This window comes from Aphelocoma coerulescens, chromosome 11 (genome assembly GCF_041296385.1).
Source record: "Aphelocoma coerulescens isolate FSJ_1873_10779 chromosome 11, UR_Acoe_1.0, whole genome shotgun sequence".
Lineage (NCBI taxonomy): Eukaryota > Metazoa > Chordata > Aves > Passeriformes > Corvidae > Aphelocoma > Aphelocoma coerulescens.
The window spans coordinates 11,235,764-11,257,662 of NC_091025.1; the positions used below are offsets into that span (position 1 = coordinate 11,235,764).

Sequence of the window (21,899 nt, forward strand, 5' to 3'; positions counted from 1 at the left end):
TCCAGTTGGATTTCAACCAAACCTAAGTAATGAAAGAAATTATTTGAAGCCACTTCAGTTGTTTTTTTTTCTTTTAATATCAAGTTTGCATGCCTTTTTTATTTTCCTTTGGAACACCTCTGTTGAAGTATTTTTTTGTAATTTTTTTTTCTTTTTTTTTAGCATTTGCTTCAAACTATAAACTGCAACTTGTATCTTTATTATTATTTACAGCTGATACTAACTTAACAACTTGCTTTCAGAAATGGACAGAAATAGCAGTGGATGAAATAGTATCAGGGCCCCTAGGTAAAAATGCAGGAGAAAACCAGTGCAGCCTTAGCTGTACAAATACAGCATTGGCCAGTAGTGGTCAAAGCTGTTCTTAACTGCTTAAGAATGCTTAGAAATTTCCCTCAGTTGAAGTGGGAGTACACAGCGCATATGAAATAAAGTTTTTGGGTGTGTGAGATGTTGTGTTAAAAGCTCCTGCAGGGAAGGCAAAGCAGATTGTTCTGGAGTGCTCCTGTTGTGCAGTGAGACAGCCACCCTCCTCCTCCTCTGCCAAGGGAGCTGGGGCATTCCCTGGCACTGCTGTCCCTGTCAAGCCCTGCCTGGTGCCTTCTAATGGAGCAGCAGGAGGGGGACATGCTTGGAACAACCACAGTGACTAAACCAGGGCAGGAGTAAATCCTTTCCCTAAGGCATGTGTTGATTTATTTCTAAACCCTTAACTGCAGTCCTTGTTGCAGACTTTTTAGCTTTGCACATACAATGCTTTTTCACACAAGAACATAAAACTGTGAGTTTACAAAGTCTTTATTGAAAAATACAATTGCAATATTTTCATACAAAGTGAAGTAAATGGAACATAGTAACAACAAGAATTGTCTGACACTTCCATAAATATTTTTACAGAAACATCTACACAACTTCTGGACTTCAGCTTTTTGTTATGCAGGTAAGAAAAAACATGTTTTTATTTTACTTTAGCTGAATTTACAGTGGAATTAAGTCTTAAATTTTCCTATTATTTGGAAGGGCAGGAATGACTGAAAACAGGGCTTTTAGCTTTTCCTTAGAAAGCCTTCTGGAACCTGAGTGTGCCACATTTGACATGAAGAACACCCCCTCCCCAGCAGAGGACTGGCATCCTGTACTGTGGGAGAGGGTTGATGCTTTCCTAACAAGTCTGGTATTTTGGAACTATTTTAAATGAAGACAAGTGGTAAGTGTAATATGTACCACCTGGTGATCCTGTTAGTAGGGGAGGGATTTCTCATAGGCAGCCTCATTTAGGCCATTTAAAAAAACCAAAGCAAAACATAAAACCAAACTTCCAAGCCCTGTCCTTTAAACACAAAATATCTAAATATATGTTTTAGGAGATGGGCACCACCTTTCTGCTGCTGAGGGAGCAAGGGCTATAGTGCCTGACTATCAAGAAAAGCACAACAAAGCATATAAAATTCCTTGAAGAAAGTACACATCCCTGGCTTCTTGCATTCATTGCTGCATATACATCAAGTTACAATGAATTCTGAATGCCATTTGCTGACAAGAGGAGCAATGGGATGTCAGATTGAAATAAATACAAAAGTCAAATTGTTTCAGTACAGAAAGACAGCTGAAGTCGGCCTTTGCAAAAAATATTCACATTTTGAAAGTGCCATTGCAAATATACAGCAAAACTCACCTGCCTTAAACATGATGCTCCACAGCCCCAGCCCAGGTGTCACCTTGGGAATACAAGTGCACTTTCGAAGACTGCACAGCTCAAACCAATCAACATAATCGCCTCCCTTGGTACAGCAGCAACAGGCCACATAGTAAAGCTTAACACTGATGGTTCTTATGGAAGGGCACATGGACCATCCTGAATAGGGACAGAGTCCATCCATCCAGCTTCCATCAGGGCTCAAACCACATCCCTTGTCCCGTTCCAAGCAAAATAGGACTGTGTAAGAATGTTACTCCTAAGCTGTTAGCTGGTGGAGGGGGTTAGTGAGGAACCCTGACACTGGTGCCTGTGGGTACCTCGGTGCAGGGCTCTGTGCTGAGGGACCTGGACCTGTCTGGCCACAGCTGACGGGTGAGGCACCATGAACACGGGCTGAGGGCACTGACTAGAGCAAAGCAAAGCTGTCAATGCCTGCTGCAAGGTCCACAGCTGTGAGAGGGGTGTGTTCTCCAGGCAAGGCTGGGGCGGGGTCACTTGCCTTGTGAAGAGCTTAAGCAGGGCCTGGGGTTGTGTAGAGGGTCTGAGGAAGATCCTCCCTGGCCCCAGCGCTGTCTCCCTCATGCCCTGGTCCAGGCTTGACAGAGTCAGGGAGGGAAGAGCTGTGCAGGCTCAGTGAGACCCTCGGTCATTTGCTACGTCCTGGAGTCGTCTTAACAGAGCTGTGTGGTTCTCCTGGCAGATGCGCTTGGCTGGGGCTTCAGTTCCATCCTCCAAGAGGATGCCTCTCTTCTTCGTGGGCGTTTCTCCAGTTCGAACCATGCTGTTAATTTCCTTTAGCCTCTGGAGGAGGGAGGAAGGGGGCAAAAGAAGGATTAGCTCTCACTGTATTTAGTGACTGCCCCAATATGATGTGAACTGGTTTTAGATGCATTACAGTGGGACTGCAGAGGCTCTTCTTGTGGAAATCTGTACTGTACCAAGGTACTTCATCACTCTACTGGTCTTTCCCTTACCAGAGTACACAAAGTCTTGCTCAAACGCAAGGGAGTTTGTTGTGTCTCTGCATGCAGAGCTCAAAGGCCCATCCAGCCCTACAGCTGTGACAGCTGCACTGGCAGTTTGATGAGCCTTAAGTGATGATGTGTGTGTTGGACAAGGTAAACAAAATGTCGTGTTGTAGGGTCTGCTCTAATTTCACTACCAAAAACAATAAAAAGGGTTAAGGAATTAGAGAATCAAACTGAAAACCTTTAGTCTCACCTTCGAGGGGCTGCTGCTGAAGTAGTAGAATATTTTCTCTTGGGGAGAGAGGGCAGACTCGTTTCTGTGTGGCGAGATGTACACGGGGTGGTGCTGGGAGAGCTGCACTCTGCGGGGGGAGCCGAGGCGCACGAACGGGTACGGCGAGAGTGGGGGGGAGTCCGTCTGCCAGGAGAGAAGAGGTGCTCAGCAGCTGCAGCCCGAGCTCAGGGCTTGCTCTTCCACAGATACGAGACCATACAGATGTACAACAAATTCAAGTTTTGTTGCGTTATTAGGCCAGATTAGTATTTTTTAATTTAAGGGGACTTCACTGCATAGTCAGTAGAAAAAGCTCTGTTTACCAAGGAAAAGCACAGAATGTAACTTACTGCACTTGAAGTGTACTTGAGGGCAAAGTCCTTGATCTGCTCGATGTAGATGTTGTTGTAGAACTGGATGAGGTCCCCCCGCTCCTCCTCCTCAGTGTCGCTGTTGGGGCCGGTGAGGCGGGTGGGGGTCGGGGGTGCGCTGGAGGGCTGGGGCACGGGGAGGGTGCTGCTGGAGCGCATCACCGGGCTGGAGTCACGGCTGCCTGCACGGGCACAGCCACACTGCTCAGGCACTGCCAGCCCTGCAGGCCCAGACACTCTCCTGCACACACACACAGCCAGCCACCCTTGGGAAACAGGGACCGGGAACCTGCTGCCCATCAGTGATGCCCGTTTTGATCCCTGAGTGTTTTCCCGTACGTAAAAGCTTTGATGAGGTCTGACTTCTTACTGGATAAACTGCAAGAGATTTTCTCTAGGAGCTGAGTTGCATGACAATATAAAAAGAGCTGAAACTCCATTTTACAGCATTTGTGTTATACTTCTAGCTCTTTCTTGTTGCCACCTGTCGTCTTTTCAAGTAAAGAATGGTAGTTTTTTCTGTTAGTAGGAGAAATACTTGGCTTGGTCATACTTCCTACTAATTTAATGTGCGAAGTTGCGAAATACATGTATTTTTTCCCTTCCTTCCCTGCCACCTCCCTGTGACAGAAAATATTAATACCTACAGCTTATACCATCATCTATTAAATATCTTGGAAACTGCTGGTAGGAATACACAGCATCACTTCTTCAGTTTCCTTTACAGAAGTTAATTCAAGGAAAATGTGTCAGTTCACATAGCAAGAGAAGAATCTTCAGAGCTGTCAGCTATACTGAAATCAACGCGGTGGGTGGTGTTCCTATCTCTGCAGACAGAGAGTGCTGCAAAAGAAAGTGCTGCAGCTCTGTGGTTGTGATAAGAGTAACTGTGAACCTGGGCTAGCCCAGATTTCCTCATTCTGCAAATTCAGAGTTCAGGCCAGCACAGCAAATTCCCAAGGTAAGCGCATGTGGGGAGAGATTTGAAACTGTCAGAGTGGGTGCAATAAAAACCTTAAGTTAGAGCAACTCTTAAATGTTATCAATGTATTTTTAACTGTGTCTAAGTTTACCAAGGGAGGAACTGTTTGGGGTGGGACAACACAAAATCCGACTCTTACTTTACGCACAGTTTTGGAAACTGAATTAAACCCAAACACCTGGCATTAGTCATCACTCACTTCTTTCTTTGTTCCTGTCTTTGCTCCTGTCCGTAGGTGAGTTCTGCTGGCTGCTGCTGTCACTGCTGCCCGAGTGGCGGCGGCGGCGGCGGCCCTTGATCAGGACACTGCGATAGACCTGCGGGGCCAGGGAGCAGCGTGAGCAGGGGAGGCTGCAGCAGTTACCCAGTCAGGGAATCTCCCTGTGGTACCAAACTGCTGCTTGCAGTAAAAATACAGTCTCCTAAGAGGAATAATATCCCATGGGTACTGCCTCCTTAGGTTTTAAGTAAAGACATTTTCTATTTTAGTTAGTTTAGCATAGAAAGCTTTCAGTAGTGCAGGATTTTGGATATGACCACTCTCTTTTGGGAATGGCTCATGGACTGCATCCCCTTAATAATAAACGTTGCTTTGCCAAATGATCTGTTCCCAAAATAGAACAAAGGCACTTAATAAACAAGACCCCACATATTTAAATTGTGACTGTGCTCACGTGACTCTTGGCTTGCGGCTGTGTCCGGTAGCAGCGCATGATGTTCTGGAATGATCTGTCTTCATTAGTAACCTAAGGGAAGGGGGATGCACAGAAAAGGTTCTCAGTTTGTCTGCGGGTTTTTGTATTTTGTTTTGTTTGGGGGTGGTTCTCTGTGTGTTTGTTGGTTTGAGGTTTTTTGAGGAATTGTAGTATTTGAAATATTAAGTATTAAAGGAGTTTTTGTTTGCTTTTTCTTTGTTCACATTTTACCTTAGTCATGACATAGATGGCACACATCAGCAGCTGATCCAGGTGTCTGTCCATCATGATTTCAGGGCAGTGCACCAAGGAATACTCAAAGCATGTCCAGATCTTTTTGCGCAGCTCATCAGACACATCAAGTTTGACACAGAGATCCCTCAGACGAACACTGGCCAAATGATACACCTGTGGCAATGGACACTGTGCTCAGGACCACAGCAAGCCTGCTTTTCTGACCCAGCAACAGTAGCTCAGACTTGCACACCTGTAGAGCTTGTGCCAATGCTAAGCCAAGAGAAGAGTAACTAAATTCAAATTTAACTTTTTTACTTACAAGACACAGACATTCTCAGTACTGGTGTCAGTGCTAAGAAAACATTTGTTTGAAGCTTAGATCTGTCCTGAGCCTTTAAGCTGTCCTGAGCCCAGAAAGGGCACTGCATTGCCAACAGAAACCCCTGTACTGAATAAACCAGAAAGTCTCAAAAGAGAACCTCTTTCTTTGGAAGAGCCTTCAAGAAAAGGGACACCTTTATGAACCTGCTGGCCAAGTACAGAATCTATTTCCAAGTCCTGATGTGCTAGCACACTCCGTTGCTAGTGAGAAGTGGCCTGCAGGAGAAAACTACTCTGGTGTGTATGAATAACTAAAGGTATAGATTAAATTAAATACACCCTCATTATTACAACCAGTAAGTGTGTATTGTTTAAATTACTGCAGGTTTACCAAAATAAGAACTAAGCAAAGCAACCTTAGATCAAGAAGTACCTTTCTGAAGAAGAGTGAAAGAGAGCCCATCTTGCGAGGCCTGACAGCTGTGGCAGTGAAGTGCTGGGTGTGTCTCTGCTCGCCAGGGGAGATCTGCTGCACTGTTAACTGGCCTGGCAACTGCAGTGCTGCCCCAGTCATCTGAGTGTTCAGGGTGCCAGCCAGAGTCTGGGCACTCAGAGGCTGCATGGGCCCAGACACAGCCTGGGGCTGGGTACCTACATTCACTTGGACTGGGAAGAAAGTTATTCCTCCGTTTTCATTGGCAATACCTGTAATTTAACAAAAAGAGCCTGAAGTAAGGGCAAATTGTGTGGGGGACGTGTGTGTGTTTGTGGTTTTGAGTTTTTTAAAACAATTCAGTACTTATTAGCTGCTTATAACTATACACTTAGCATATTATACATGAGATTGTTTAATCAAAATACTTTGGAAACTTCATCCTAAGACAAGAAGATAATGAAGCTGAACGAAGGTTTTCATACTAATGCAGCTTTCATCCCCTGTCAGTTCCAGGAGGGCTTACTGAAACAACTGTTTTATAAAACAGACCTTGGCAGTCAGAAGAACATCCTCGTGCTCTACATGCTCTGTCCTTAAACTCTGCTTGTCTATTCAAACCATTTTTCCTACTTATGAATCCTTATGAACATACTTTTTTCTGGCCAACTGTTCCCCCCTCTCTTCTTGGCTGTATTCTAATACTCTGATTAGAGTATTAGTATTCTAATACTCTGATTAGCCTGGATAGTTGTGCAGCAGCTTGTCCCTCACCTTGCACTGGTATTGTCACCGTCTGCCCGTTGTTGGCTGTCACGGTGGCTGTTGCCACGGTCACCAGGGTCTGGCCAGGCACAGGAGTCACGGACACGGCCTCGGGGCTCACGTTCTGCACTGGCACCGTGCTCACCACGGGCTGCGGGGGCACCCTGACGGCGGTGCCACCCTCGGGGGCACTGTCGGTGTCGGCGAACAGGCGCCGCCGCGTGGGGTTGGCTGTGGGAGAGCTGTACCTGTCGTACAGGGTGGCTGGAGGGGAGGAAAGGCCTGGGGAAGAAAAACACACACAGAAATATAGATTTAACTCTTGTTTTATAATCCCTTCTTCTACAACTAGGTGATGGAAATCTAATGCAAACCAAAATCTGTCATGCAAAGCTCTTCAGGAAAAAATTTTTGGAAGTACAGATTGCTTTTAGAGATGACTTAATCTTCAATAATGCTGTGTTTAATATTTTTCTAAGTTCATGTACTATATTTTATTGCTTCTAGCAAAAAAAGTTTGAGATGTCACATAATATGTAGTGGAGTTTCTTTCCTGGCATAACAATAAAGCAAACCAATTAGAGCATAAATTGTGTGTGTGCCTGTATAAATTCTGTTTAACACATACATACATACATACACACATGCTGTTCATATCTATCACCTGAGAACACCCTATCAAAGCAGGATTTAGTTCACAGTGATACAATGAATCCATCAGTCTTAGACCTCTGATGCAACTCTGTGAGTTGCAATACAAATACCATTCACAAATATGTTTGCAGCTAACTGTACATTGGCACTAAAGCAGCGTCCTTCCTTACATAATTTAATCTAGCTAAGCCATGCACAGCATGTTCTGCTTTTAAAAAATCTCACCTTTTCCCAGTCCTCCACTTTCCGCACGAACCTCGTTTATTCGCCGTGGTGTCAACGGTGAACCTACAACACTGCTCCCAGCAGATTTCTCGAAGTACTGAGGTGGCATTACCTAAAATATTTATCCTTTTATTAGAGTGTCTGTATCACACATTAACTACATAGCAAATTTTTAAAAGCTACTGCACTACAGATTTTGAACAGCAAAACTCTGTGGAAAAAGAACAAGAAAAGTGACAAACTTACCCTAAGCCAAACTAGCCCAAGAAAACCAGTAGTGCATAGTGATTGTGCTGCTCTGGAAGATACACACTGTAATAGTCTTTCTGTGACTACTTCTGTGTGTACTTTTTACCACATTCTTGCTTAATAATCTTTTCAAGTGAGACTTCCTTGCTTGACCATTTTTGTTCATTGCTCTGCTAACCAATAAAATACTAGATAAAATACTGCTTGAAAATTTTCTCTGCTGCCTGTCTCTGTTGCAGATGTCTCCACAGAGATGACTCTGACCAGGCCAGAGCACACTGCACTGCACTTACTGCTTTCCCTGCACTGAGGGGCTGGGATGGTGGGACTGCTACTGGGCCTCGTAAGGCCCCTCCTTCATGGTACAAAGTCCTCTGATTATGAAAGCAGTGTAACACACTGAAAGATGTGCTCACCTCTTCACAAGTTGGAACTTTGTTTTCATTCTCTCTGATCCTGTCCCACAATACAGATTCCCGTTTCCATGCCATACTTTCCAGGATCTGCTCTTCAATGTGGTTCAGGTGTTTTACCACTTCCCGACAAAGGCCGTCCTCTGCTCTAATGAAAACCTCAATTACCTGTGCAGTGGATAATTATGATCAACAGAACGTACTTGTTTCATACATTGATTCTTAAACAAAGATCTAAGTCCAATACTTGATTTTCATGGAAGAAGAGACTATTAGAAATATGAAGGCTGCATTACTATGACTCAATCCCATACTGTCAATCAGGTCAATGAGCACTCACGACCTGATCAGCATTTCTAGCTATCCAACACATTACCTTGTAAAAATGATAAACTGGAATGTCAAATATTTCGGTGATGAACGGGAAGTTTCCGGGTGGGTTGTATGTAAAGGTAATGATCTCCAGGCAACATGCCAGCAGAGACCTGTGAAACACATCTTGCTCCAGTATTGCCTGCAAGAGTTGCAAATTTTAAAGCTTATTTTACAGTGTAACTATAGAACAATAAACAACTTTCTATTGTCTCAACAGCAAGATTCTCAAGCTTACAAAAAGTGAAGCTATTTTGTAAGGGACAGAACAGAATTCAAAATGAGCCATCTTTACTCATTAAAAATTCTATCTTTGTGTTTGCAAACACAAATAATTTCTTGAACCTTTTTTCTTCCATTCAGGTGTACTTACAGGGCTCTTCTCAGAGATTTACCCTCATTTTAAATAGCTGACAATTCTGCTCTACATCTGTGCTCTTTTTTTGCAGGTCCAACTTTAAAAGTGAAGAACCCTTTGATTAGTTTTCCTTACAGATAAGTCAGCGTCTCCCAGTCTCTTCCTTTCTTGCTCAATGACTGACTCCAAGACCTTGTAGTAGAGCATCTCAGCACGACGAAAATGTTTACTAGCAACATCTGCAGGAAGTTTAAATAAAAGCAATATTGTAAAATGCAACATAAAAGTATTATCTTCTTCATCTTCAGGTACAGAGATGCAACAGTAGCTTGTGTGGATTTCTGTGCTGCTGTGGCTACAATACTTTCAGGACTAAACCAGTTAAAGTAGGGATCCTTCTCCTACCTTGCACTGACTTGTGAATGCAGAGCAGAATAACTTGCTACTGAACCCAGATTTTGGTGACATCACCATGTGTAAGAACAATCCTTAACATTGCTATAACGTACACAATTCCAATTCAGAAAACACCTGTACGGATCCACCTCTCACTGTGCAACAAAAAGCACTGAAGCAACTAAGTTGACAGAACAAAGGAAGGCCTTATTAAGAAACAAGGTCAAGAGCATCTTCCTCATTTTCAATCCATCTTCAGGCACTTCAGATATCAAGACAACTTTGCAAATTGTGTTTTTGTGTTTATACTGGCAGGATGTTAATACCTGTACTAATCCATCCTCACATGTAAGCTAAAATTGCTGTTGGGTTTTTAAAGACTACAGTTACTCAGATTTTCTCTACCATCATAGAAATCCATGCCATCACTAATATTCTTATATTTGAGAGAAAAAGTGGTACACTTAACAGTGCTTTTCATTTCACTTCTCTAGTACTCAAAGCATGATCAAATTCCAGTGATTCAAACTAAGGCTGATTATAAAATTTTATACAGCATTGAAATTTGCTGTCTAAAGAATACATGAAAAGTCAAGAGAAGTAGAAAAGTCACTTGTCCTAAAGCATAACCTGCATGTAAAAGTTAATTACAAGAGATGGATGTGTTTACAGACATTTTAATTCTTATTTGGATAAGCAAAACGTTTCCCACCTTTGGAAAAATTACTGAATTCTCCTTCAGACTGTGTGCTCTGACAGTACACTTCGTGCATTTCTTTTACTCTGTTTGCAATGGATTGAGAAGGATCTCTGGAACATGACCTGAAAATAAAAACTAAACATTTTCAATATACTATTCCTATGAAGATGAAAACCCCCCTATTTTTAATATGTTGAAAGTATAAAAAAAAGGAAATATATTGCACAGCAATACAAACAGATCCAAATGTGTCTAACTGCAAAACATCACATTGTTGTATACACTGCAGTAAATATGTTCATCTTTTCATGATCAAGGAGAGATATTTAAACAGCACTTTCCACATGACATAAAAATTGTTTAAAAATACATTATTCCTGAAGTAACAGTTTATCCACATGGCAAATAAGGTGCGGTTTGCCTCTCTTACACTATGGAGTGATTTCCTGTGTAGTGCCATTTGCTAAGCAGGAAGAAAAGTCTTGACAATTTATACTGGCAACTTGTGGTTAGAGAAGCTCAAAACTGTTGGGTTTTAAATGGTGGATGTTTATCAGTCTCTAAGGACAGATGTGGATGTGTCTAAATAAAGAGATTATTCCTTTGAAATGTAAATGTCTCTCTGGATTCCATTTTACTCCAGGAGTAAAAGACTGGCTCACATTTTAAATTACACTGTTCAGAATTAATGTTTGTTATTAAAACTAGAATAGAAAATAGGATTATTTGGCTAAACATCAAATTTACCTGAGTATTTGCTCCAGATTTTCACTGGGGGCATTTTTCAGCCCTGCCAGCATCGTGTGCAGGCGGCTCAGGCTGTAGGTTGCTATGGAAACAGGTGTCACATATGGGTTGCTCTCTTTAATGTACTTGCGGCCAGTGAGGGGGGTTGTGATCCTAAGTGATTTGGACTGAAAACAAAAATATAACCACATATACATATGCACACTATTATAAACTTTGATAAAGATCATAACCTAGAAACATCAATCTGCAGAATTCTTACTCTGTGTTATGGTAAAAAAATGGCTCCCAATCAAACAGCCCAAACCAGACCATGACTCAGGTAAGAACCAGCAACGAAGAATTTGTCTGTGTTGCTCACATGTTTGTATCAAACCGTTCTGTATAAACAGAGGGGATGTGACCTGTGCTGAAATGCAGATGTTGGAATTAAAGTGTGAAACAATTAGACCAATCTAAAAAATCCCCCCCCAAACCCCAGTACCCCCTTCCTAGCCCCTGAGTAACAAAGGTAGCTGCACCTCATACGAAAAGTGTACTGAGCTAGGGTTTCCTTTCAGCAGGTTTAACCTCTAATATGAGAAGTTCTTCTGATCAGCATTTTGGTTTATTTGCATCCGATCAAGCCATCGCATTAAAATAATATAAGATAAAGGACATCCCTTCAATTAGCACACAGCAAAATCAATGCATCTTCTAATCACCTAACCACACAATTACTTATTTTAACAAACACATTACATTCTTCACCATGAAGTCTAGCTCCCAATACTCCTCCCATTTTCTCCCCACACTCCTAGGTGTGTCTTATTTCTGTCTCCATAGACTGCGAGGGAAGGTGGCATATAAAAACAGCAACACAGACCATGCCATACTCACCCTGTCAAAATGCTGCTGCAAATTATGCTTCACTTGTACCCTTTCAGCTGTTTCCATTCCTGAAGGCGTGCTTAAGCACCTTGTGAGAGTTCCAATTTCTTCATCTGCATCCTCACCAAGGAAGATTCGCTCATCGAGATTTCCCACTGACAGAACATACTCCTCATAGGCCTTGTTGATGGCTTTTCTACAGCAGGAAGGAAAGACAGACAAACCCCCTTTATTTAGACTGCTTTGTTCACCTGCTCACACAACAAACACAGTTCTGGCCTGGGGGAAGTCTACTTCAGATTTCTTTTGACCCTCACTGAAGCACTGAAGCTCCTTTAAGATCTACAGCACCTTAAATATAACAGTGGCAAGGACATCATTCTCCCTACATATCTGATGCCCTGCCATTTATCCAGCTGCAGGAAAAATGCAGTAAAATACTGAGAACTCCTACTTTGTGGAAACTCCTCAACATTTACACAGCATCGTATCATAAACTACACTGAACCATTTTTGTATCATTAAAAGAAAGTAATTCACACCCATAAACATATCTGAACATCACCACACCCAATTTTTTCCCTCCCACTTCCTACTCAACGTGCTCCCATAGCATTTTCACAATAACTCTTTGAGTTACATACAAAAAAAAAAAAAATCCAGGAAAGAGAAACCTAAGAGTAAAAGCAGACATCAGGTACCACCATCCTGAAGCATCATTATTCTTTCAAGCAGGCCTCAGCCCACAGCACTCACAGGAACTGGAAGGCAGTGGTGGATGGCCATTACTAAACACAAGGCAGCTGCCAGTGCTCAGGTAAGGTAACGAGGGCAGCTGGGTTCCAGAGGGACACTCACACAAAGCACACCACAGGGACTTACACGCTATCTCCAAAGTTCCCAGGATCTAGAAACCCAGTCAGATTTTCATCTTTTCCTTTTAAGAGCTGTAAGACATTTAAGAACAAACGATGGGCACTTCATTTCTTAAACATGTTTTGAAGGTAACAAATAAGGAGAGATTTTTCTACATTACAAATTTACTGACAAACCTTTTTGTCAAAAAGCTTCCGAATATATGGCTTCCAAAAATGTTCCTTTATACCTTTTGCTTCTAAAACTAATCCATAATGCAAAGAACACAGTTTTTCAATGATGCAGGGAGGATCAGATGATACTTTATAATCCTTACTATGGAAGTCTTCAGGTAGACCTACAATTAAGAATATTGTATGATTTAATTTTGCAAATCCATATCCTGTTTTCTTATTAAACTTAGATTCTAAGCTGTGTAGTCAAGCTAGTATGAAATTAAAACAGTAAACTAACTAGTTCCTTTGAAAGAACTACTAATTACATAATGCCCACTCAACTGGGTAATGTTATCAAAAGCAAATTTTAAGTTACAGATTTAAGAACATTAGTGACTGAGTGATAAAAATTAAATATATCAATTCCAATAGGAAAAAAATCAAACACTTGTGAACTACAATATTTATTTGAGATAATGGTCCCAGGTCACATCCGAAGTGCTGCAAGTACAGGCCAAAACTGTACAGCACTGAAAATGAAATGCAAGTCTGGGAAGAGTTACATCAGAAACTCAATGGCAACTTCTCACCGTTCATTTGCATTTGTGGTTATTAACTCAACCTGTACCTCCATTCTCTTCAGAAAGAGAACAGCAGCAATCCAGAAATGAGAGAGAAACAAATCTCCCGTTTGAGCCCTGGGTCTTTCCAAACTGCTGCATTACAGGAACATTCCAGTCTTACTGTGTTCAGTGATGGCTGAGTCATTAAGCACTTTTTCACTGATATTAAACCCTCATTAACTCAAATTATTACTATCAAGCTTCCTTCAAGGGTATTTCCACAGTACATCAAATTCTTGACTTAATGTATTATTGACAAAATTCACTAGTCTGTTATTACTACATTAATAGAATTAGAATTGCATAGCCAGATACAGAAAATATTAATTCTCATGTATTTCAAATCAACTTTTTTTTTCAACGTACCCTTAAAATTAGGATTCAGGAGTTCTTTACGGTTAGGACACTGCAGAGCATTTCCATACACGAGATCCAAAGCACATAACAAGAGATGGTAGGAATTGACCAAGTCATCACTGATCATAGGAAAATTTCCTGCAATATTAGAAAGACATAAGACAAAAAATAGCATGGATTTGAACATTTTTTTAACCAAAACACTGTTGATGTTTGTATTACAATGAATAATGGAATCTTGGAAACACAGACTTTGGTGACTATAAATATCTGGATAGCAACACAGGCAGAAAAGCAGACTCACATTTAGTAACATATAACAAATATGAAAGTAAAAATATTTTTTCAGAAACAACAATTGTGAAGGAATTCAAATATATTGTGCTGTTTTGAAGTCAAATACCAAAATGTTGACAAATATGCTGTTGCTGCTCCCTCATTCACAGTAATCTCATTAACCAGTGCTTAAATAACTCAAAGCAGTGCAAACTGCCTCAAGGAAGAAAAATGTGCTTCCCTAAGTCTGGCAGCACCAGCCCCACTGCCTGGCAGAGTCACGTCCTTCACTGCATTCCCACTGCCCCTGCCCAAAGCAAATCCTGCTCTGAAGGCCAAGGAGGGGTAGAAGGTGTTCTGAGACTCAACTTTTACCCTTTTCCTTGACTTTGCATTGCTGTAAAAAGTTGCAAAGAACTTTAACCTTAGCAAGGCTAGACCCAGGTTTTCAGATGGCCTAGAAACTGCTCCCTCCTTCAGCCCCTGCCCCTCACTCTCCAGAACAAATCTCTGTTTAACTCAAAGTCCGATTTTTTTTTTTTTAACTGTTTTCTTACAAAAATTTTGCTGGGGGCACGGTCATTATAAATAGTAATAAATGTAACTTTATTTCTCTTGTGCTTTACAGAAGAGCTAAAATGAGCCTATCTCTGATCTGGTTTATTAAGTATTTTTTATTTATTATCTTCCTGCAGGAAAGAGTCCTTGTAACCTCTTCACTCTTTTATTACCTTTCACAAAGATCACATTCAGAGTCATTACTCTTTATTGAACTCATTTATGTTTATGATATTCCTCTAGAGGAGTGGCCATAGCTAAAAACAGTTTTGGAAAATAAACTACACAATTAATTAATATCATAAATCACAATTCCATTATTTTTTAAGCACAGCATGATGTTTCTATTACTCCTTAAATACTAATAACTCTTCCACTCTTTCCCTCCCCCCTTTTTCCTCAGGGAAGCTCCAAATCACTTAGCTGAACCCACTCTGAAGAACAGATTTAAATTCTTGAAGAAATCTCTCATATAGTAATAAACTCACTTAGAACACATCAAAATGAATATACGATTACAGAATTTTTCTCAATTATGTTGTTGTTTTTCTATCAGTAACACACTAGTTTGTTCAAATTTATGTTACTTTCTGGTTCTGTGTTTGTTAGAAGAAAAATGATTTCAATGCAGAGAATTTAAACTATTTAAAATAATGAACCCTAGACGAAATTTTAATTAACTTTACCCATTTATCAGTTATTTACAAATCATTAAAAGTTCACAGCAAAACAATGAAAGTACTAAATACTATTAGAAAAACTTAAATCAATAAAATTCTCGAAGTAACTGTCATAACATAGGTTCAACTTCACAACCACGACAACTACCACGGCAATCATTACTGTCAGCATAGTCAAAAATAAATATAATTGCACAGTACCAGTAGTTCCATAATAATTTTTTGTTGCTGACATTTCAATGCTCACTTTCACAACCTCATATCAAACAATAAAAAATGTTATCTCAGTGCAGCAGAGATTTTTTTCCCCCATCGATTTTAAACAAAGAAAGAGAAGAGTTTAAAGATTCTTACAAGCAGTATGCCAGAAGCACAGTCCCACTAACCAAGGGGCTCCCTCAGTGTGCAGTGCACGAGCTGAAGGCAATGGGCTGCAGGAACAGACAAGCCTGGGCCTGCCACTGATGTGTGGTTGCTGTAATAAGGATTTACTGCTCACCCCCAAAACACACTGAACAAAACCTCACACCAACACCTAAATGCCTTAGTAGTCAACATTCAGTTCCCTATTTTGTGCTGCCACACTTGAATAATCACCTAGTAACTTTAGAGCTTCTGTGTATTGTAATTATTTTTCTTTTAAAATTCAGTTGGATGCATTATCAACAAGGTATTCTCCATAAGGTTATAGTTAGCATGTCTGAAACTGCTTGCTAATTAAGATGTAGTCAATCAATGATGCAGTTACTCAAACATACTAATCAATAATTTAGCAACAGGAAGAACCATGAAGTCCCTCTGCACCTTGTCAACCATCCAGTCTTCCCACAGAAATAAGGACTTTACAGAAAGGAAAAGAAAAATCTGTGATTTTTCAGACTGACCTACTTACTCTCTCAGCTGCCTGCCTATGCTAAGGAAGTGAAGTCCTGACTGACTGGAAATAAGTACAGTACTAAGTCTCCTCTGGGCTCAGTGGATGAAATCACGCTGCGTTTCAGGGCTGAAAGCACCACACTTGTCTAGGAAAGATTTCTCTTGTGCAATAAGGTGAAATCTGCAGCCTTACAAAAAGGCATCTTTTTCACAGGACAGAGTGCTCAGTGCAGCACTTGTGCCCAGCAGCACACCCTTCCTGACCTTCGTACAGGGATGTGGTGCTGAGGGTTCAGTACTGCTGCCAGGATCCCTCTGCAGTGTGGCACAGTGTAGAAAGAAAGGTTTTGTAAAAAAAGTTCTGTGCTGAACAAAGTTAGTGCCAGGCCATTCTATACTGCCACAGCCTACTCTGTCCTAGCCTCAAAATCATCCAGTTAAGGAAATTAAAGCACACTGTAGGAATCTTAACACTGATTCACTTTTAAATTTGAAAAAACACATCCCACCACACACCCCCAAACCAAAACAGAATTCCTTTTATCCCTTTCCTTGAAGACATTAAAATATTGGTTTTCCTCTAATAGATGTTATATTACGAAAAAAAATCAAGTTACCAGACACTATCAGTGGATTTGAACCTACAGTGATGCTCTTTCCATGTGGAATATCAATCCTGTCTTTACTTTCCCCAAAGCACTACCTTATTTATACATCCCTCACAGTGAACACTCATCAAAGCAGGACTTGAAACAAGGCCTAGGAATGTGGGAACTCTTCAAGACACAGATTTGATGAGGAAAGATTTTAGACTATATGTGCTATGACTGAACAACTGAAGCCTAAAATGAGGATTTAATCCTTTTTTTCCTTCTTTTTTCTCCCAACAGCCTTTATCAAGAAAAACACCTGAAATTCTCTACTGTTCTTATAAGCTTTAAGTCTGCTCTTACAATAAAGGTTATATGTACACTGCACCTATTTGGTGTTTTAAGGACTGATATAAAACAATGACTAATAAACCCATGTCTGCTGTATTTCATCCATTTCACATCTCTTACCTTTTGCATGAACAAACAGCACCCAACAAAACTGGAAAACTTCCGTCACAGTACATGGTTGTCGTCTTTTGGAGGAAAATACAGCAAGAAGACAATAAGCTTGATGAAACAAAACTGACAAAACATCATACAACAGTCAATAACTCAAAGAGAAAAACCAAGCTTTACTACAGTGTGGCCAAAATCTTACACCCTTCCCACAAAACCCTGCCTAATGCTAGGCAGAAAGATGCACACAGGTTTAGTGTAGGTACAATCAGAACCCCAGCCTCAGCCTGCAAGTTCAATTCCACAGCACTCCTAACACACACAGTAACAAAGAAACAAAGCTTCCACTATAAAGTAAAATATCCACAAGATCTGCATGGATGAAGAAATCCATGGGAGTTACTGGGCAGTGAAACAGACTAAACTTCACAATGCTAGTGCTTCCCTTGTCTACAGGCTGACTGAAATCTCTCCCCTCTCCCCTACCCCCCAAACAATTAGAAACTCAGCAGCTTTGGGATTTCCTGCCCCCTGTCAGATCTGAAACCAAAAAAGAGATTAAAAATTTACCACAAGTAAGGACAAACCAACTCTGATACAATAAACAATAACTATGAAAATACAGTCAAAATACTACTAAAACAACCAAGCAAGTTCATTATATTTTCACTAAAGTAATGCTCTAAAATCAGTCTGGAAATAACAGAAACACACCTCTGTTTTCTTCCTCGCTGTTGACGAGGTTGATCTTCTTGAGGATACCTGAAAACGTCCTGAAAAATGGGCTCATACTTCTTAAAAATGACTGCAGAAACAGTAAAGTTTCTCTCTAATCTCTCAGTTCGCTCTCTGAACTGGGATGGTAAATTTGCCATGTCTTCCCACTTCTTCATCTTGTTAAAAAACTCGATCAAGCTGGAAGTACCCAACAAGTTAGATCAGAAAGGCCGTTTGTTTTTCCTGCAGAAATAAACTCTACATTTTCAACAGAAGTGCAATTTCTACTGCCCAAACTACTGAGGAAATGGTGGCACTGCAAACATGACAATGAACTCAGAGCCAGTCCTTCACCCATAAACGTGGATGAGCTCAGACAGCTCGTGAAATATTTTTAGATCCTTGGCTGATAACCATGTTAACTATGTACTCACAGGTCTGGCATTTCCTCACAAAGACAAAATCAACTCCAACAGCCAGATTATTCTGAAATCAGATTTGCCTAATTTTTCAGAATAATTTATTAACTTAAATAAAACAACCTGTGAGACCTACAATGCTAAGAATATTCTACTAAGTATGAAAAACCTCTTAAGTTTTAGTAAATTGGACTTTGCAAATTTGGCTTTAATTCCTTTTCTTCTTCTTTATCTACATCTTCTTTTTCAGTGTTATTAGTCTTTGATAGCCCAGATCACAGAAACAATTTATGAGCATTCAATTCCCTCAATTTCTGATTTGGAAAAGTTTATAGAGGAACACTTTTGCATTGTTTAAATCAACAGCAATGCTTCAACAGTAGAGGGAATGGGAGAAAAAGTATGTAAGAACATTCTTTCTCCTTTTTGTGCCAACCTCCAGAATTTTTAGAAAACAATGAGATTGCTAATAAATGAAGTAAATTGTTTCAAAAGCTTTTCTTTATTACTTTACGGTCATAAACATTTGATGCAAATTTGTTCATCAGATTCTGACCTCATTTAGTGACTTTAGCAAGAACATGTGAAAAGGGAAGTTTTCTTATGTAAAAATGTATATAAATCATGTGAATATTTTCACAGTGAACTAAAAATGGTTTCTCATGTCAGAAGTTCACACATCACACACCCCAAAAACTGACTGTTCTTCAGTGACTGGCTTCTTTCTCCTTCGAGTGAAGGAAGTCAGTATCTTATTTTGAAAACCAGTGTTTTTATGAACACAGTACTGAGCCAGAGGAGCTGCCCTACTCCTGTGGCAGTGAGCTATAATACAAACATGTCAGTGATAAAAAGTCTATCTTTAAAAGCAGAAAACAAGAAATACACTTAGCTTTTACTCTCTATTTCCAATTTCACTAAGCACTCTTTGAGGTTCTGTAAGTCTTTGGAAAGTCAGCAAGAAAAGTTACCTTTGGTCTGAACAGCGCAGGATTCTGGTTAAGGATACGTAATTTCCTTCCGCTGTTCCTCTGCTCACAGTTGGAATTGCTTTCCTGCAAGCCACGTACAAGGCACAAGCCAGCCAATGCATGTCATTTCCCTGTGAATCAAAACATCAGGCATCTGAAAAGTTCACTGAAAAGAAAAACATGCTTTTCAGCTACCCCAGCATCAGGGAAAAGAACTGAGTCCTGAAAAGATGAAGTTCAACCAGTGACAAACTTGATTTGCTGTTTCAAAGTTCTGTTGTGTTTTGGGTTTTTAACTGCAACAGAACAGGTACTAAATAGACACCTAATACTGAACTGCATCAAAGCCAAAATTACTAGTTACTGTTATAAATTTCACACTTGACTCAAAGTATAGCAATATATTTTTAGTGTTCTTCTCCTACAGAATTTTGCACTGTTTTGACTGAAAACAAAACAAAAAAACCCCCAAAACAAAACAAAAAAGGGGAAAAAAAAAGGCTACAGTTCCTTGCCACCAAAACATTCCTCTGCCCTCAACAGACAGTAGGAAAAGAAAAACATAGCTTCCATTTTGCTCTGTATTACACAGCAGAACAATTATTCAGTCTGGCACCTAAAGACAGAAATTAATTCTAGTGACCACTTGAAATTTTATTCTCCCTCTTTGATCAAACAGCAACGCTTCAGGGGGAAAAGGACGGGTTAAACAAGGGGCCAAACTAAATTCGATGCCGTAGTTTTGTCAGGCTACGCGATGTCACGGGGCCGGGTGAGCGCACACCTTCGGGGGCAAGTCAAGGCTCCCTCCCGAGCATCGCAGCCCGTTTGCGATGTGACAGAGGCGCTGTCGGAGCAGGACTGCTCCTTCCCGCACGGGCGGCTCCAGCGCTGCCGGACCGGAGTCACCGCAGCTCTGCCCCGAGAGCCGCCCGGTCACGGGGAGGGCAGCGCTGGGGAGACCCGGGAACTCCCGAGGGTTATCACAAGCGCCACCTTTACTATGGGAAGGCACCGATAAAAGGCGCCTCCAAAGCTCCCCGGCGCGTCACCGCGTGTTCCTGTTTTCAAGAACGACGTGACCAACCCTTTACCTTGTACCCTTTACCTTGTACCCTTTACCCTCAGCCCGGGCCGAGCCGCGGCCATACAAGCCCCCAGTAAATAACTGATAAATGCGATCACACCTGCGCTGGGCATCTCCGCGGGCCCCGCACGGCTGCGGAGCGGCGCTGGCCGAGCCCACCGTGCCGCTCCTCGGCCGAACTGCTGGGAGCGGAAGGACCACAGCGACGGGGGCACTTCCATTTTTAACACCTTTCCGCCGCTATGACTCCAAATTGCGATGTTTATTCCCGGCCGCCCGGGCGGTGCGAGGGAGAGGCCGCCGCGCCTCCAGGGCCGTTCCTTCCCTCCGCACTTCACCCCCCCACCTCCCGCCGGGCTCCCCCCCGGGCCGGACGGGGCCCCGTCGCCCCTCCCTCACCTCCAGGGTGTAGTTGCGCCTCATGCTCTGGTAGCTCAGCCAGGCCTCGGCGCGGGCGCGCTCGTCCATGTTGAGGCTCCTGCAGAGCTCCTCGTAGCGCTGCCGGGTCTCGCCGTCCTCGCCCGGCGGGGAGGGGGCGGCGGCCGCGCCCCCCGCGGGACCCGGCTCGGCCCCGGCCGCGTCCTCGCCCGCCATGCCGCGCCCCGCCGCTGGGGGGCAGCGCCGCGCTCCGCGCACCGCGCCTGCGCCACGGCCCCGCGCGTTCGAATCCAAACACCGCGGCCCGGGCCCCGCCCCCGCCCCCGCCGCGCCCGCTCATTGGCCTGCGGCGCCACCGCCCGCCCCGCCCGCGCGCAGGCGCACGGCGGCCCCGGCGCGCGCACGTCACTGCGCGGGAGCGCGCCCGGCGCGCGAGCCCCTGGGCGGGGCGGGGCCGGGGCTGTGAGGGGAGCCCGGAACGGGCAGAGACCGCGCAGTGCCGGCAGGGGCTGTACACAAATACAAACACACACCGAGTGCCGCGGAGGGGCTGTACATACACATATACACACAGCGCGGGGTGTGGGCTGTACATACACACATATACACAGACTGCGGGAGGTAGGAAAGAGAGACAGAAAGAGTTCCCCCACGTCAAGTCCCAACCGAGCAGAGAGAAGGCTGCCAAAAAGAAGATTTAAGGAGAGGTCAGTCCTAGACCAGGTACATGTCCATTAAGTGATCAATAAAACAGGCTGGGCTTGATTAAAAGAGATTTATTGAACCTGTCAGTTTGATTTTGTATTACTGGTATTTTACAAACGCTGAAAGCTTCAGGGGGGAAAAAGGAAATGTCAAGAAAAGATGATTTGGCTGACCCGAGATATGATTCAAGACACAAATACACATTGTTTCCCAGCATTGAGAACAGAAAGCCTGAGCTGGCACTGGAAGATGATGATGGCAGCAGGAACTCCCCCACACCTGCAGCCCCCAGACTACCAGAACAACATACAACATTAAAAGTCAGTGATTATGCTGTATTTCATGTCTTACATCTTTTTAACACAGAGGTGCTGTGAACTTTGCAGTGAGGCCAAGTTCCTGCTCTGAGATATGCAGGGCATTGATGGGAAGCTCTCTGCCAC

At 42.4% G+C, this 21,899-nt stretch overlaps 1 protein-coding gene across 2 annotated transcripts; it reads right to left on the reverse strand.

The window, feature by feature from the left end:
- Nucleotides 1-116: 116 nt before the first annotated feature.
- Nucleotides 117-20,968, reverse strand: RBL2 (RB transcriptional corepressor like 2). Of its 2 annotated transcripts, XM_069027283.1 has the most exons (22): nt 20,773-20,968; nt 19,287-19,417; nt 17,894-18,094; nt 17,192-17,256; nt 13,750-13,878; nt 12,782-12,942; nt 12,612-12,676; nt 11,739-11,925; nt 10,860-11,026; nt 10,125-10,234; nt 9,152-9,255; nt 8,663-8,800; nt 8,290-8,454; nt 7,625-7,736; nt 6,755-7,027; nt 5,981-6,252; nt 5,221-5,397; nt 4,969-5,040; nt 4,494-4,611; nt 3,292-3,494; nt 2,921-3,085; nt 117-2,500 (listed from the first exon to the last, which is right to left on the reverse strand). In XM_069027283.1, the coding sequence occupies exons 1-22, from the start codon at nt 20,965-20,967 to the stop codon at nt 2,330-2,332; spliced, it is 3,381 nt and encodes a 1,126-aa protein (XP_068883384.1). In that variant the 5' UTR covers nt 20,968; the 3' UTR covers nt 117-2,329. The 2 variants fall into 2 exon arrangements, with proteins under 2 accessions (XP_068883384.1, XP_068883385.1); XM_069027284.1 differs by lacking the exons at nt 19,287-19,417; nt 20,773-20,968 and having other exon boundaries at nt 118-2,500; nt 17,192-17,305; nt 17,894-18,051.
- Nucleotides 20,969-21,899: the final 931 nt, after the last annotated feature.